The sequence below is a fragment of the Babylonia areolata genome, chromosome 3 (assembly GCF_041734735.1).
Source record: "Babylonia areolata isolate BAREFJ2019XMU chromosome 3, ASM4173473v1, whole genome shotgun sequence".
Classification (NCBI taxonomy): domain Eukaryota; kingdom Metazoa; phylum Mollusca; class Gastropoda; order Neogastropoda; family Buccinidae; genus Babylonia; species Babylonia areolata.
In genome coordinates, this window is record NC_134878.1 from 48,579,515 (window position 1) to 48,596,503 (window position 16,989).

The 16,989-nt window shown below is 41.8% G+C and overlaps 2 protein-coding genes across 5 annotated transcripts in view; one reads left to right on the top strand and one right to left on the bottom strand.

The window, feature by feature from the left end:
* Positions 1-6,985, top strand: part of LOC143280044 (uncharacterized) — a 111,395-nt gene extending 104,410 nt beyond the window's left edge. For both annotated transcript variants that reach the window (XM_076584523.1, XM_076584522.1), the window contains exons 16-17: positions 1,217-1,316; positions 1,764-6,985. In XM_076584523.1, coding sequence (XP_076440638.1) covers positions 1,217-1,316; positions 1,764-1,847 — 184 coding nt within the window. In that variant the 3' untranslated portion in view covers positions 1,848-6,985. The remainder of the gene's footprint in view (positions 1-1,216; positions 1,317-1,763) is intronic.
* A 283-nt stretch (positions 6,986-7,268) lies between these two features.
* The window catches only part of LOC143280043 (radial spoke head 10 homolog B-like), a 30,772-nt gene continuing 21,051 nt past the window's right edge, over positions 7,269-16,989 (bottom strand). The window contains exons 16-19 of one of the 3 annotated variants that reach the window (XM_076584518.1): positions 15,543-15,713; positions 12,447-12,531; positions 10,316-10,447; positions 7,269-9,164 (exon numbers count right to left, since the gene is read on the bottom strand). In XM_076584518.1, the coding sequence (XP_076440633.1) occupies positions 8,803-9,164; positions 10,316-10,447; positions 12,447-12,531; positions 15,543-15,713 (750 nt within the window). In that variant the 3' untranslated portion in view covers positions 7,269-8,802. Of the gene's footprint in view, positions 9,165-10,315; positions 10,448-12,446; positions 12,535-15,542; positions 15,714-16,989 lie in introns of all 3 variants that reach the window. The other 2 variants (XM_076584519.1, XM_076584520.1) reach the window with 2 other exon arrangements.

Below are 16,989 nucleotides of genomic sequence, written 5' to 3' on the forward strand. Positions count from 1 at the left end.
TGTGTGTGTGTGTGTGTCGTGGTGTGTATGTTTGTGCGTGCGTGTGTTTTCAATACTTATGTCTGCCCACTTTAACTTGAGTAACATTTAGGAGTGTGTGTCTGTGTGCGCGTGCGCATGCGCGTGCGCATGTTCATATCAGTGTTTGTATGCATGTGTGTTGTTTGTGTGTGTGCGCTTCTGGTTTATTTTTAGTGTGTGTGTCGTTTGTGTGTGTGTGTGTGTTTTCTGTGCTTATGTCTGTCCACTTTAAGTAACATTTAGGAGTGTTTGTGTGAAAGAGAGAGAGAGTTTGTGTGTGTGTGTGTTGTGTGTGTGTGTGTGTGTAGTGGAAGGAAAGTAATGGTAATGGGGGTGCGTGAAAAACTTGTGTGGGGGTGTGGGCTCGTTAGCATGTGTGCATGTATTGTATGTGCACATGCGTATGTTCCTAGAGGGGAAGGGAATTGGTGATGGTGGTGGTGTGTGTAAATTGGTGGTGGTGGTGTGTGTATATTGGTGGTGGTGGTGGTGTGTGTAAAGGGGAAGTGGAGGAATGTTCTGGTGAATATGTGCGTGTTGGTTCGTATCAGTGCAACCGTGTGTGGGGAAGGGGTGGGGGGGGGTAGATGCTGTGGTGTGTGCAGAGTGGAGAGGAAGAAGGCGATATTGTTTGTGTGTCTGCTTGCATATAAGTGTTCTTGTGTGTGTAGGTCTGGTTGTGGAGGGAAGGGGTTGATTATACGGCGGTGATGGTGGTGGTGTGTGTGTGTTTCTGTATCATGAGTGTGCGTGCATTGTGTGTTGTGTTGTGTGCGCTTATGTATTTATGAACGGCATATCACCAGAGCTTAAGATTTTAACTAGAGCCCATCAGCAAGCCATATACTTTCCTCAGAGTTCGCGATGGCAAAACTATCAGGTGAACGAGCTGTGTTCTGTGCCTGCCGATGGGGTTGGACTTATGATCCAGCGATTAGAGTTTGAGGCCCTCTTTTAGACATGGTGATGTGTCCTTGGTAAAGGCAGTTTAGTCCGAATTTCCTCATTCCACCCAGCTGTGAATGTTGTTCCTGACTTTGGTCAGGGCAGATGAAAACGGCAGAATGAGGTGATTTAGCCCACCTTCCTATGCTGGTATGCCAAGTTCTTGACGCAATGAACATGAACTCACTGCTCCTACCGTCTCAAAAGACTTTTGGGATTTTTTACCTTTTTTATTTTTTTTATTTCACAGCTACGCCATGATGCTACAGTGTTGGAACGAGAATGCACAACGCCGCCCCACCTTCCCCGAGCTCTGTGGACGTCTGCAGCGTATGCTGGAAGATTGCCAGGTAGGCTGACAATTATGGTGATGTTTTTGGTGATGGTGATGATTAGCTTGACACCTGTCGTCATTATTGCTCACGACTGTTGCGCTGATGTTGGTTAGTGATGATGAAGATGATGATTTTTGTCATCACTGTTGCTCACGTTCGCAGTTGTTGGTTGATGATGATGGTGTTGATGATGATGATGTCGATAATGATGATGGTCATGATCATCGTGATCAACAGTGACACTGGTAGTATGTAGTCTACTGTTTCTCATTGTGGACACTGTCTACTGTTGGTTATTATTGTAGATGTTTTTGTGGTGCTGTTCTTTCATTGTCATCGTCTGCATTTGTCCATCTCCTTTCTTCCTCCTTGTCATATATTTTCTTTGTCCTTGTGCTTCTTCTTCTTCTTCTCCTCCCTGTGTCCGTCTTTCTTATCTTTGTTTCTTTGTCCGGTGTCCAGGTTTACATGAACCTGGCCACGGAGGAGGAGTCGCTGTATGCCGAGATCGACCACCACCAGCAGGCGGAGGACAGGGAAACATGATCCGTCCACATCCACCCGGGGTGGTACCCCCCACCCCGAACACCCCACCCTGATGTCACACACACACCCTTACGTCACGTCACCAGCTACATCATGACTGAGCTGCTTATGTCACGAATGCAGCAGTTGTTTGTGTGTGTGTGTGTGTGTGCATGTGTGTGTGTGTGTGTGACGTGGATCAGTAGATTTGTGTGTTTACCCACCAAAATGCATTTCCTGTAAATTAATGCGAGGGACGACTTTTTGAATTGTTGTGGATTAGAGCATTGAACTTCCGATCTGGGGGTCCCTGGGTTTGAACCCAGTTTCAGTGTCTGCTTTGGTGGGTTATGGGTGATGAAAGGTTGGTGTTCCCTCCTCCGCCCCCTTCCTTCCCCCACACACCCCCTAAGTCTTCTAGGTCAAGGTATGTCCTGACCTGCTGATGCCCTAATACGTTTTTAACTCCCTTTATGGTGTGTTTGTGCGTGGAGATAATGTATGCGTTTTAGAAGACCCTGTGATCCAGCCACAGCTCTGTGGCCTATGGAAACATGAACTAATCCACCCCCACCACCAACAAACAAACAAAAAATAACGAAAAGTGGAGTTGGGGTGCCTAAATAACAGAGGTTTTGTTTTGTTTTTGTTTTGACAAAAATGCCCACTCGATGACATTTGACAGAATGTGGGGAGCTGTAGTCCGCTAACACAAAAGACAGAGAAGAATTGGTGTCGTCATTTGCTTCATGTGAACTGAGAGCACATGAGACTTGATTTATCATTTCATTCAAAGGACAAGCACCCCTCCTACATGATGTCCAATTGAGAACAGTGAGTGCAGATCCTGGCCCTTTCCTACAGGGGACCTTTTGCTGCCATGGCAACCCGACCATTATGAACCCACCTCAGTAGGTCCGCACCTGTATCGGACTAGGTAGTAGGGTGTGTGTGTGTGTCTGTATGTATGTCTGTGTGCTTGTGAATGTGCACGTGTGTGTTCAAATGTACATTCACATGCTTCTTAGTGTGTGTGCTTGTGTGATTGACCATTTGTCCTAGGCTGTTATTTGATAACTATAAAATGCAATCTGGTTAGTCTTCTGGTTTTGATATTGTCTTAACTTTTCATCTCTGCAATGCTGGTGCAATGTATGTACATATTGGCGCTACACATTGTGATTGGCCATTCTGAGGAGAATCAGCTGACATTAATGATGTTACAGTTATGCCGTCTGTATCCAAACTGTACTAAGTCCTTAGATAGCACAAATCCAGCCTTTTATTGCGTGGATTGGTCACAAGTGTTGAAGACTGAACTGCAGAGGGTGCTATTACTGTTCTGTCAATGTAGCGGATGTGTATTTGTGTGTGCCAGACTGTTTGACATCACCCTGCTGAAGTTTAAAAAAACGTACATGTGGAACTTTGCTTGGGGAAAACACTTCATTTCAGTTACTTGACAACTAAGCAGTATATTACTGCAAACGTAATGAACAGCATGTTGCTGATATGAATACAATGACTGAATGAGTACAGTGACTGTGGTGTATCACTGATTATACTGGCAGAGTCTCAAGTCAGCTTAAAATGGTAAATGATGAACTACTGCTGACCACAAAGGAATGACAAGAATACTTGGCTGGAGAAGCACAAGACATGACCATCTCTGTCATGTTGTGCACAACATCGTTTATACAGTTATACAGTGTGTGATTGTGAAGCACCTTTGACACAAATAATGTGCTTTCTTTTCACTTGGAACTGTGACACCTAAAGAGAGTAGATGTGCACCATTCACCTTTCTCCTGTTCGTGAGTTATCCACAAAGGACATGTATGCGAGGAGGTGGACAGTCTTCGTGAAAACTTCAACAAGTTCCTATTGGTGCCTGCCTTCAGGAAACTTTGTGAACTGCCCAAACTTGGACAAAATGTGAACTGCCATGACTTTGTTTGACAAATGTGGAATGCCGTATCTCCAACAGTTGTGGAATTCTGTGACTTTGACAAGGTGTTGGGTGATGAGGGGTGGAGGGGAGGAGCAAGATGAACTAACATGAGAAACATGACGTGGAGTGCCAACCTCTGAATGCTGTGGATGTCTGCTTACTGAGCCTGCTGCTCCGCTTCGGAGGAGTGCAAAGCATGACATGCTGCTGCTCACTGCATTGTGACAAACCAAGTTCACAAAGATTTTAACAGCCACTGTGAACCGTTGTTATTACAGTATTCTTCTGTTGGACAGACTTTTCACTGTGCCGAGAGAGAGCTACAAGCAGGTCACCTCGTACACCACAAGTAAAGGGGAACTGTGCTGTTTTTCAACAACAGTTAAATACAAAGTATTGAAGAGCTACTCTTTGTGTGATTTTGTGCTGCCACCCTGAAAGAGGTTGATATGGATTACAGCTGTACATATTTTTTCATCTCTTTTTGGAGGAAATAGTATTCCAAACAATATGAAACATGTTCAAACATAAGACCACTCAAATAAAATTCAAAAGAGAACTATTTACAATTTTGGATGTTTACACATAAAACACACACACACACACACACACTTGCATGCACATACGCACACATGCATGCATGCATGCATGCACACAATTTTTCTTTCTCTTAAAATACCTCAGTTGGCTTATGTTCAACCCTAGTTGATAAAGATTTTGTTCTCTCTCTCTCCTTCACACACACACACACACACACACACACACACATTTCTCATGTGTCTTTCATAAGGCCCCAGCTTTGTAGCAGTTTTTCCACTCCTTTCAGTTGACAGCCATGTGTCAGACTTGACAAAGAAGAGGATAGTGAACAAAGTACAGCACCCTTGTTCGTCTGTGAGTTTGACCGTAAAACACAACGCGTTGTGAGAGCCTGGTTATTAACTGCTGGTCTCAGCTCTCCCACCTTGCCATCATTTACTGTTATACGGCCCAAAGTGAGGCAGTTTAAACTGTCGGACAACCATGTACATCTGCCGTAAATAAGGACTTCTTACCTCTTCTGTTCTTCAAATCTATTCCTCCTGCTTTCTCCTGAGAGAGGCAAGTTTCAGTTTCAAGGTGTCAAAAAGTGGAGACTGACCCACATACATATGCTGCACCACATCTGTTGTAAAAAAAATTTTTTTTTTCAAATGGAGCAGACACCTGATCTTCACGTAAACCCAATGCACTGATCAGCTCTTGAGAGCCTACCCTTAGTTTGAGTAAAACATTAACATAGAATTTAAAGGAAAAACATTACAATGAAATACAGCAAAATACAGTAAAGTGAATGATGTACATAAGTAGAGGGCAAATTATGGAACTAAAACAAGAAAAGAAATGGGCCACGCTGAGGAAACCTGTACGCACAGAGACAAGGAAGAGAAGGAGATGAACTATGGACTAGAAACAAGAAGTCCAGGTGGCGGTTCACACTCTGTCAACATTGTGACTGACATGGGACGCTCTGGAACACACACACCTCCTATTTTAGTCTAACATCGTTGAATATTCAGTAGTACAGGAATGATGAATGCAGAATGCAAAGGGTGAAGAGTTGATGTATGAATTCTCATTAAGTCATTGAGATAGGCCTCACTAAACCAGGTGACACAAATGTGGCTTGCTTCTGTTCATTTGATTTACGGACATCCATACGGCCTTCTGAAACATAATTCTCCACATGTTTGTTAAAAGCTGTAGGCATGATGTGTTCTTCCACAATATGAATGTATATTCACTTGTTCTTTGATTTACACTGTGTGCCGTTTCATTTAATTGTTACATACAGTTCCTGTCTTTTGTCTTTTCTTTTTTCATTCTCATAAACTGCTATGATCGTTCTCATTTCTTTGCTGAATATGCATGCACTGTGTGAAACAAGTGTGACATCTTGGCACACTTGGATTACTTGTGAAGGATATTAACTTATTTATGGAAGAAAACAAAAAGCAAAACAGTACATAAAAACAACTTAAAGAGCTTGGCTTACCTTTAATTCCTGCTGGTTAAAAAAAAAAAAAAGTGGGGAAGAGAAGGCTGAGAGGAATGAAGGGTTACCAGTGAAATTTATTTCAAAGCGTGACTCGCTCTACATGAATAAGACACTTACAGTTTTTCTTTTCCATTCAGACAAGGAATTTGTGTTTGCAGTATTAATAAACTTGCAAGCATTTTTAAAATCTACAGGCTACCTGTACCTGAATGATTTTATTCTTAGCACACACACACTCACTCACACACACACACACACTTTTAATGCACAAATACTTTGCAATCATACACAGTTGCCCATACCATACAGACACAAATGTATGCATGCATGTTCACACACACACACGCGCACATACACACACAGACATGTGCACGCATGCATGCACACACACACGCACATACATACAGAAACATGTTGCATGTAATGTAGATTGGGAAAGAGTGTTAACATGTAGCTGAATTTCATAATGTGTATATCCAGTTTCGAAAATCGACAGATGGTCTGTGTTATCCCCTACTATGTGCACAGTGTCATTTGATTTCATATTGAGAGGATCCAGTTGCAGAGCAATTGCACATGGTAGTGTAAGCAGGCTCAGAAAGTATAGAAGTGATATATGCAACGGTCAAGTGGTTAGTGTGTAAGTCTTTCTGTTCTCAGGGACCATGTAGTCTGTGGTTCAAATCCTCATAGTGCCAAGTGGGATAAGGGTCAAGGTTTTTCCAGTTGACCATTTGATCTGTATACATCATTCAGTGCCTTACTCCCCTTCATGTGTACTCTCATGGAGAAGATGAAGTGTGCACTTTTTTTGGTTGGGGGGGAGGAGGGGGGGAGGGCAATGGTCACTCATTTTCTTTCACATTATATGTGTCCCAGTAGTCTTGTTGATAGTTTAAGGTCATGTGGATGTTGGAAATGAAGAAGAACGTGTTTGCATCTTACATCCATTGTCATGTTTTTGTTGTTGGTGGTGTTACTAAGAGTAAGATAATATTGATGTGGTCTGAGTATGTTGTAAATAATAATTTGATTGATGTACAAAGGGCAGACAGACCAGATGGATGAAATGAAATGCGGCCACTTGTAATGCCCAGACTCTGCTGTTTTCATCTGGATGCTGTGTTTTGAGCTATGTTGTATAATAAACTGCCTTTGACAGACTGTTCATTCCCCGTGTTCAGTGCTGTATTGTGTGGAAAAAGTTTCTTTCATATAAAGACTATGCTGTCCCTACACCAGACCTGAGTTGTGGGCTGGGTGCTAGCCTTTTGGACGATACAACAAACAAGATCCTCCATGCAGCATGTTCTTAGCAGGCATTAAAAAACAACACAGAAACAAGTGAGTCATCCCTGGCAAAGTCTGCAAACAAAATAAAATCCACCTGGATAAGGTTACAAACACAAATGCAAGCAAGGAAAACAGAAAAAAATGGCACTTTACTGTGTTCATTTGCTCTCCCCAGACAGAACAGCTAGGCTTACAAAGGAATATGTTGTGACAAGACAGTGATACAATACATCATACTACACCTTGGACTTTTTTCTCTTTTTTTGTTTCACCCAAATCTAAAAGTGGTGCTGAACAAAAATAAATAAATGCTTACAAAAGTTGCAAGTGTCATGGCATTCAAATATTCTTGTAACATGTTCACTGACTGTCAGTGATTTTGTTGACGCATGTAAACAAAAAGTCTGTGTGTTGGCACAAGGCGAGTTGTAATTTGCAAACATCAGTCAGAATATACACAACAAACACTCGTCAGAATAATGACAAAACAAGTGTAATGACAACTTCAGTTGATAATGTACAAAAAAGCACATGTGCCATTGCATTCAGCTGAGTGTATAATGTCCAGTTCTGGACAGACACACGAAACACAGATGATTATAAATTATATCACTTCTCCATGGACAGGTAAAAAACCTGAAAAGGAAAGAGAAATATATCACATTCAGAAACGTTCTGCCAGTATCAAAAAAGTCAAATTCACTGAAGTCAGATTATCACATTTTCTCTTTTCCTAAAATCTCTATAGTAGTGTCTCTATTTCTAAAATATTTTTCCTCCCTGCTCATGTGTCTACATCTGAGTGTTTGCACGTATATGTTCTGTATGTGAGCATGCATTAAATATGTGCATGCACATGCGCACATGTATGGTATATGTGTATGTACATAAATGTGTTCTTGAGCTGTTTGTATTTGTACACAGTTAGTTTTATGTCACTTAAAGTTTGACGGTCAAGAAAAATCACAGAAAGTTTTATTTAATTTTGACTAAGATAAAACCATTCAAGAAGAAATGACGCACATGTATATGTGTCCCATGTAATTTTCTGAGGCACTGATAGTCAAACAGGCAAGGTACTTTTCAGACCTCAGTTTCACTCCCTTAAAGGGCCCCAGAGGTCTGCTGGAGGCAAAGCTGTGGACAATGGCACATCTATCTTGTTTTTTCCCCTGTCTCTAGGGTTCTGTTTGGGTTGGTACAAAAATAGATAATACTGCTGTTGTTTTTTGTATGTATGCCAAGCACAAACTTCAAATATTATCAGTCATACATGGCCCCAGAACATGTGCCTCTAAGCAAGACATTACTCTTCTCAGAAAGAAAATGTACAAAAGCAAATTATCACTTTTTTTTTTTTTGCCTTTTCCAAACAGTCCTGTTACATAATGTATATGTGTAAGCATGTTCATGTGTGTGTGTGTGTGTGTGTGTGTGTGTGTGTTTATAACTACAGACTAAAGCAGCCACTCTCTTGATGGTGATACTTTCAGCTGGTATGTTGGTATGTGCTGGTATGCTGATGTGTGTGTTCATGTTAACAACTCGTGTTCATGTGTGTGTATCTGTGTGTGCGCTAACAATGAGTGTGTGTGCATGCGAACGTACGTATGTGTGTGTATGTGCACACGCATGTCATGTCGACACCTCATACTGACATGCGTGCCCAAGCAAGCGGACACCTCAACGCCTCCTCAGGCAGCCACCCTCAGACTGGCCACACTGTCACCGCCAGGCTTGGGGGTGCTGGGCCCCGTGGTGGGTGGGATGGGCAGGTTGGTGTCCGTGCAGACAGCAGGGTTGTTAGCGGCGGGGGGGCCGATGGACTGGCAGCTGGGGGCCATGGACAGACGTCTCAGCTCCTCCTCCGTGCGCCGGCTGTCCACCAGCCGCTTGATGGCGATGAGGTGCTCGGCCGCCAGGAAGAACTTGCGGGTGAAGAAGATGTGCACCTGGTGTGTCCAGAAGTTGAAGCGCCGCGTCTCCTCGTCCAGCTCCTCCTCCTCCTCCCCGCCTGCGGACTCCGTGCGCACGTTGTGTCCCCCCTCGCCCAGCTCTGAGGAGGAGGTGGTAATAATAATAATAATAATGATGATGATGATATGCAGGCTTATATAGCGCAGTACCCCCATCTCAGATGGGGCTCACCGCGCTTTATGATAAAATATATAAATTTAAGACTAAGTGACATAAAAATATGCAAAGAATTTTTGTTGTTGTTGTTGTTGTTGTTGTTGTTGTTTTGATAATTAATCAACATAGTCTCACATTACACTGGCTAAAATATACACATTTCAAACTATCTCACAACACATTGGCTAAAACAACTCTTTTATTATTCCTGCTCGAAAATCTAGACATTGTCTCCTAGCTCTCAGGAGACACTGAATACAGAATACTTTATTATCTCAACAAGAGAAATACATTTGTGGTGTAAAACACATAAACAATAAACAGAAATCACGGTCATTCAACATGTATACATAAAAGACATAAAATGTTCAGATGGCAACCCGTAGATAACAACAACACAACAGAAACCTTTAAAAGGTAACTTAGAGGAAATCATACATACATCATCACAGCCATACATGTGCAACACAAAATCAATTAAAGGATATGAATAAAATAGGCATGAAATAGGAAACTAAAAGTAGACATAAGACATAAAAAGATTACAATAACAATGCAATTCAACAATACTTGATTTAAGATGGTACATTCCACATACACACACTCTGCCATACATTTTTTTTTTAAATCACAGATCTGATTATCAATTATTGCTGTTTAATAGCTGAATTGAGGTTGGTATAAAGGTGCATTTGGTTCTGTTTTGTTTTAAATTTTGGGACACAGAACCGTTTGCCTGAAGGTAAGAGTTGGTAATAATTTGAGAGATGCATACAAGAGAGTTGTTTTTCCTGCTTGACAATTCAGATTTGTGCCCCCCCCCCCCCCTTCTCCCAGATCTGAGGAGGTATTAACAAAAACTGTTTTTAAGTTTGAAAGATGTATACATCTCTTTCTATTTTCCTGCTTGAGAAATCAGACCTTGTGTTCCCCTTATACAAGTTCTGAGGAGGTGTGTAACATGGTGATGGTTTGGTTGTGGTGGTTGGGGGGGTTTTGTTGTAACAAATTTGGACAAGTAGGGATGGCAGGCATGACTGCACTGGGTGAGGGTGCAGGAGTGGCAGACCTTACCTTCCTCCTCATCCCCAGTGTAGCGCTGACCCCCCATGGACACCACACTGTGCATCAGAGGCTGGTTGTCCTCCGTGGCGTTGGTGCGTGTGCTCACAAAGGAGGCGCTCTTCTGCATGTGCTCTATGCCGTCTGTGAGACCACCAAACAGACTGGATTAAAATACTGAGACAAAACAAAAAACAAAAAAGAAATCCTGTTTGTTTTCTTCTTCTATTGGACAGAGTCCATTCTGAAATGTATTCGTACTTAACTCACTCAGTACGGCCAGTCCTCTCTTCTCCTCTACACAGACCCCTCGGATGTCCAGTGGGTGTCTGAATGACCCAACCTTTAGCTTCCGTCATCAGAATTGTGGTATTCTTTGTAAACATTCACCTCTTCAGTATAAGAGCCTTCCGCTTGCAATATTTTGATGATGGTAATTGGGGTGAAACGCTGTTAACATCGTCTCTTTCGCCGTTTGTATGGAAAGAGATAACCTGTTGTGAGGTGATCAACTCAGGATAGTTTTAAAACAAGTTGTTTCATAGAACTGCAGGCATGACAACCAGGTCAAGTCAGATTCCACACTTTGAGGAAAGCAAGGTAATCAGTACAAAAAATAAAGTATCAGAGACAAAACAGATGAAACCAAATATCCAAACTAATGCAAACAATGGGAAAGATGTCCGTACTGAAGCAAACAATGTCAAAGAAATCTTCATAGAAAGGCTTAGAATTATATATGTAAAAAAGTTGTGGCAAGAGAAGACCTAAAACCTGACAGACTTGTCAAGTCAACCATCAGAAGAAGGAATGACTAGCACTTAGGGTCAGGGAACTGCACAGACTGGCTGAGCAGACAGCAGACCTAGCAAAGGAATCTTAGTTTGAACGGAGTTTGTCATAAAATATGGCCGACAGTTTGCATCAGTTTTACAAGGCACAGTGTATTGCACTAAATGTTGTTTCATAAAACTGCAAGCTAGGTGGCCATGCCAAATACTTGGAAATACCAATTCAAGGCATTGTTGGGATTTCAGCAGCATATTCATGGATTATTTTTCTGCTGGAGTGGGCACAAGGCAGGGGTGAAGGTGGGGGGCTGGGTCGAGTTTGGACATGGAAACTGCCAGCTGCCAGTGGCCAAACAACAGTTATCAAGGAGCTCCCAAAGAAAGAGAAAGAGGTGACAGAGATGGAGAGAAACTTCTGTACACAATCCTTGTCACTGAACCTTACCTTCCCCGGTAGTCTGGACACCTCTCCTGTTGCCAACTGAATGACTGACACCATGATGAAAGCCACAGCCATAAAGAGAACAATGTATTGTATTGTACCGTATTGTATTATTTTTTGGACGGGCGCAATAGCCGAGTGGTTAAAGCGTTGGACTTTCAATCACCGGGTTCGAATCACAGTGACAGCACTTGGTGGGTAAAGGGTGGAGATTTTTACAATCTCCCAGGTCAACACATGTGCAGACCTGCTAGTGCCTGACCCCCCTTCGTGTGTATATGCAAGCAGAAGATCAAATACGCACATTAAAGATCCTGTAGTCCATGTCAGCGTTCGGTGGGTTATGGAAACAAGAACATACCTAGCATCCACACCCCCGAAAGCAGAGTATGGCTGCCTACATGGCAGGGCAAAAACGGTCATACACGTAAATGCCCACTCGTGTGCATACGAGTGAACGTGGAGGTTGCAGCCCACAAACGAAGAAGAAGAACAAGTATTATTTTTTGTCACAACAGATTTCTCTGTGGGAAATACCAGCTACTCTCCCGATGGAGAGCGAGCGCATCACTACAGTGAAGTGCCACATTTTTTTTTTTTTTTTTTCTGTCTACAAGTGTATTCATTTTCTTATCAAGGTGGATTTTTCTACAGATTTTTGGCAGGGACAGCATTTTCGTTGCCATGGGTTCTTTTACGTGCGCTAAGAGCATGCTGCACATGGGACCTCGGTTTATCATCTCACCCGAATGACTACTGTCCAGATCACCACTTCAGGTCTGGTGGGGGTGGAGAAAGTGGCGAGTGTGAGATTTGATCCTGTGAAGTCGGATGGCAGCAAAAGGAAAAAGTTAAAGCGAAACAAGGTGTAGGGTGTGGTGACAGACTGCACGTAGCACAGGTACAGTACCTCTGGCGCTGTTCTGCTGGCTGGTGCCCTCAGTGCCCACGTGCTCCGACCCTGTAGTCAGCACATTGCCCATGGACGTCTGGGCCTGCTGCCCACATACAGGGGTCCCCTTGTCATGTTTCATTAACAACAATCAACAACAAAAGTCACGGTCCAATAACAACAGTTAACAACAAAAGTTACAGTCCATTAATGTTAACAACATAAGTGACAAGTCCATTGACAGTGATTAACAACATAAATGAACAACAATCACAGTCCATTAATGATGATTAACAATGAAACTCACAGTCCACTAATGATAATTAACAAGAGAGTCACAGTCCATAAATGACAATTAACAACAAAATTCACAGTCCATTAATGATCATTAGCAAACAAGTGACAGACCTTTAACCATAATTAACCCCCCAAAAAATCACAGCCTATTAACAATAACTTACCCAAAAAAGGCAGTCCATTAATGATGATCAAAATGAAAAGTCACAGTCCATTAAAAACAATATTCACAGTCCATTAACAATTATTCTATAACAAAAACCACAGCCTCTTAACCCTTTGAGCCCTGAGTTCCTGAGCAATTTTAACTGTTTTGCCTGAGCTCCTGAGCCAAAATTTGCAAATAACTGGTATTAAACCCTTTGAGCCTTGACCACTGCTTTACCGGTGGCAGAGAAAAATGACATAATGCCCAGCCACCGGTTGAGCGGTGCATAAACACTTGAAGCGTGCAGAATCTCAACCTGGCCTGTCAGGGCAGAAATCAGGGACAAAACGTGCGAGAAAACAACTGTACACAATGCAGCAAGTAATTGAAAGAAAGAAGAAATTATGGTGCTTAGAGCCTCGCCGACCACTAAGGCCATCTCAAGGCTATCGCCGCGTCAATAAGCAACAACAGCAAGTAATTGATATGCTTGATGATTTATCAGAAGTAGAGTATGACAATGATTACTCTGATAGTGAAGTGGAATTCGAATCGGATGATTTTGCTACAGATAGTGATATTGAAAATGAATCTGAACATGCAGAATCAGTTGATCAAAGGAGGCATGTCAAGTTGAGACTCTGCACGCTTCATGGTAGAAATCGATCTTTTTTATCCAAAGCACATGCACAAAACACAGTGAAAAGGCACGGCAATGTTGGTACTACGTTCGCTGACGTCAGAACATTACGGTTTTTCTGATTGGCTCTTCAATATAAGTCAACCAATAGCAAAACATGACACAAGTGTTTACGCACCGCTCAACCGGTGGCCAGGCATTATGCCACCCCTCCCCACCACCGGTAAAGCGGTGGTCAGGGCTCAAAGGGTTAATGATAATTAACAACAAAAGTAAAAGTCCGTTTACATCCATTTACAATAATTCACTATAAAAGTCACATTCCATTAACAATGATTAACAACAAACATCACGATCCATCAACATCCTTCAACAACAAAAGTCACAGTCCATTAACAACAATTAACAGGAAAAGCCACAGTCCATTAACGACAATTAACAGGAAAAGCCAGTCCATTAACGACAATTAACAGGAAAAGCCACAGTCCATTAACAACAATTAACAGGGAAAGCCACAGTCCATTAACAACAATTAACAGGGAAAGCCACAGTCCACAATTAACAGGAAAAGCCACAGTCCATTAACAACAATTAACCGGAAAAGCCACAGTCCATTAACAACAATTAACAGGAAAAGCCACAGTCCATTAACAACAATTAACAGGAAAAACCACAGTCCATTAACAACAATTAACCGGAAAAGCCACAGTCCATTAACAACAATTAACAGGAAAAGCCACAGTCCATTAACAACAATTAACAGGAAAAGCCACAGTCCATTAACAACAATTAACCGGAAAAGCCACAGTCCATTAACAACAATTAACAGGAAAAGCCACAGTCCATTAACAACAATTAACAGGAAAAGCCACAGTCCATTAACAACAATTCACAACAAAAGCCACAGTCCCTAACTGATAAATAATATCAAAAGTTACAATTAACATTAACAATAATTAACAACAAAAGTCAGACCATTAACAATTAACAAGTAAAGTCACAGTCCATTAATGATGATTAACAGCGCCCCACCCACCACCGCCCCTAAAGTGTTGTTGCTTTGTTCGTTCAGCTTTTGTGTGTGTGTATGTGTGTGTGCCTGCATCTGTAAGTGCATGCATGCGTATGTGTGAGTGTTTCGTTTTGTTTTCTCCTTTCTTAAATGTTCCTTAGATGCCTTAAATTAAGGAAATGGTATGATGTAATTGTTGTTGTGAGAATTAAAAAGAAGAGGTGTGTGTGTGTGGGGGGGGGGGGGGGGGGGGGGGAGAAGAGAGGAGGCAGGCTATGGGAAACAATTACCACCTGTGTCTACATGTTCAGGAGGAAATCTTTCAAATGAAAAAATAAAACAAAATACTTTTTTTTTCAAAACTGAGAAAATAAAACAAAAAAACAAACAAAAAAACAAAAAAGCAAAGAAACTGTCAATAAACAATTTTTTTTAAAGAATTCATAAATACACACATATGCGAGCTTTTTGCTGTTTGGCATCTGGACCTCTAGCACAACACAGATGAGACCAAAAACAAAAGAGAGAGAGAGAGAACAAGACATAACAAAAAAGAAAAAAGAAAAAAAACAACAGCAGAAAACAACAGAAAGAATTCTCAATAAACTGGACATTTTCTTTAATTAAAAAAGGCCTCTCAGCAGAAGGGAAGAACTACAAGACTTTATAATACTATCAAACTGGCAGAGTCATTTTGGTACTGAGCAGCCAACAAAATGTGGCCGACAGAGCAAACCGACAGTCCTAGTTTGCATCAGTTTGACATAGTACAGTATGACAGCCAGTCATGTTTGACTATGACCATCAGAACAGCAGAGGAGGTAAACTGGGGAAACCACTGATAATACAACTCTCACATTCCTGTTGCCCCAACTGTAAGCTTATCTCATTCTGTGATATAAGCTGAGTGTTGGGCAAACATGATACAGCATATGAAACCAAACATTTTTTACTTAAAATTTTTTTTTTTTTTTTTTTTAAGAAAGGACTGAGAGCAGGAGAAAAGAACAAGAAGACCTTCCGACACAGCTGACTTGCCTCCCCTTTCACAGACCCTTCTCCGGTGGTCTTGACAGTGGCGGCACCAGAGGAGGGCGCCCGGGGAGTTTCTGAGGCCAGGACGGGACTGATGCCGTGGTGATGGGGGGTGTGGTGGATGGCCGAGTCTGTCCCTTCCTCCGCCCCTGCCTGCATCACTCATACACTTTGCAGTCCATTCACTCTGGCATGTACACCTTTATCTTTTTTTTGGGGGGTGGGGGTGGGGGGGGGGAGGGCATGGGGGGAGGGGCTAGGGGAATGGGGATGGAAATGCAAGTGAAGGAAAGAAAACGAAATATCAATCTGACAAACACTGCAGGTGTCTTTATCTCTGGAGCCTGGTTGATGCCGGGATATATTATGAAAGGAAGCATCGAGTGCACAGCCTTATCAGACCTAAATGGAGCTCCATAGCTCATCGTCATTCTCATCAACAGCAATTTAAACATTTAAAAAAAAACTGTCCAAGATTCTTGTGGCCTTTCATGCCCTACTCTTCATTGTGACCTCAGTTTGGATCCTCATCCACTTCCGTCCTTGGGGTGAGTTCCTGTCAAGGTCATCAGTGTCGGCAGATTCATGGGGTATTGTCGCTGGAGAGAGGTGGTGGCAGTTTTCACTTTGGAGTGGACTCTCACTTAGTCTGTCTCTGTGTTGTCTGGGATCTCCTCGTTACCCAGCAGTTGCTTTTTTTTTTGCTTTTTTTTTTCAATTTGATTGGGTCCCAAATCACTTCATGTGGACAGGCATTAAATTCAACATATAAATACCCCCAAAAATATGAATACAAAAATAAGCTTTAAGTTTTCTGGTCATGAAAACAGTGAGGCAAAGAGAGAGAGAGAGAGAGAGAGAGAGAGAGAGAGAGAGAGAGAGAGAGAGAGAGAGATCAAACAAGGAACACATTGTGAGTCTTGATTAGACGAAGGGACACAATTGTATATCTTTGTCTGAGCAGGACTAAGAGTACTTGTTGCTTCCCTTTGTCCAATTCAGCTGAAATTTCAACATTCTGCCATATCCAACTGTTACTTGAGTTAAAAAAAAGAAAAAAAAGAAAAAAAAAGACTGTTTTCTAGCTCTGTAATGGTTCATTGCATACACATTTTTATCATTGTACATAATGCAATGTAATGTCAAGGAATGTCAGCTGTGTCATGTTAGGTCATGCAATGTAATGCCGTATATGTGATGCCATGTCATGTCAAGCACATGTACACATATGCATGCATGTACATACTCATGTATGGATGGAAGAAAGAATAGGTGTATGGACAGATGCACAAATGGATTTATCTATGCTTAATGTTAGGTTTTGTACGTTGAAAATCATTCCCAAAAATAAAAAAAATAGAAACAATGATGATAAAAATATTTTCAAAAAACCCAAACAATACTTGTTTCTTGTTTCACATAAAAAAAA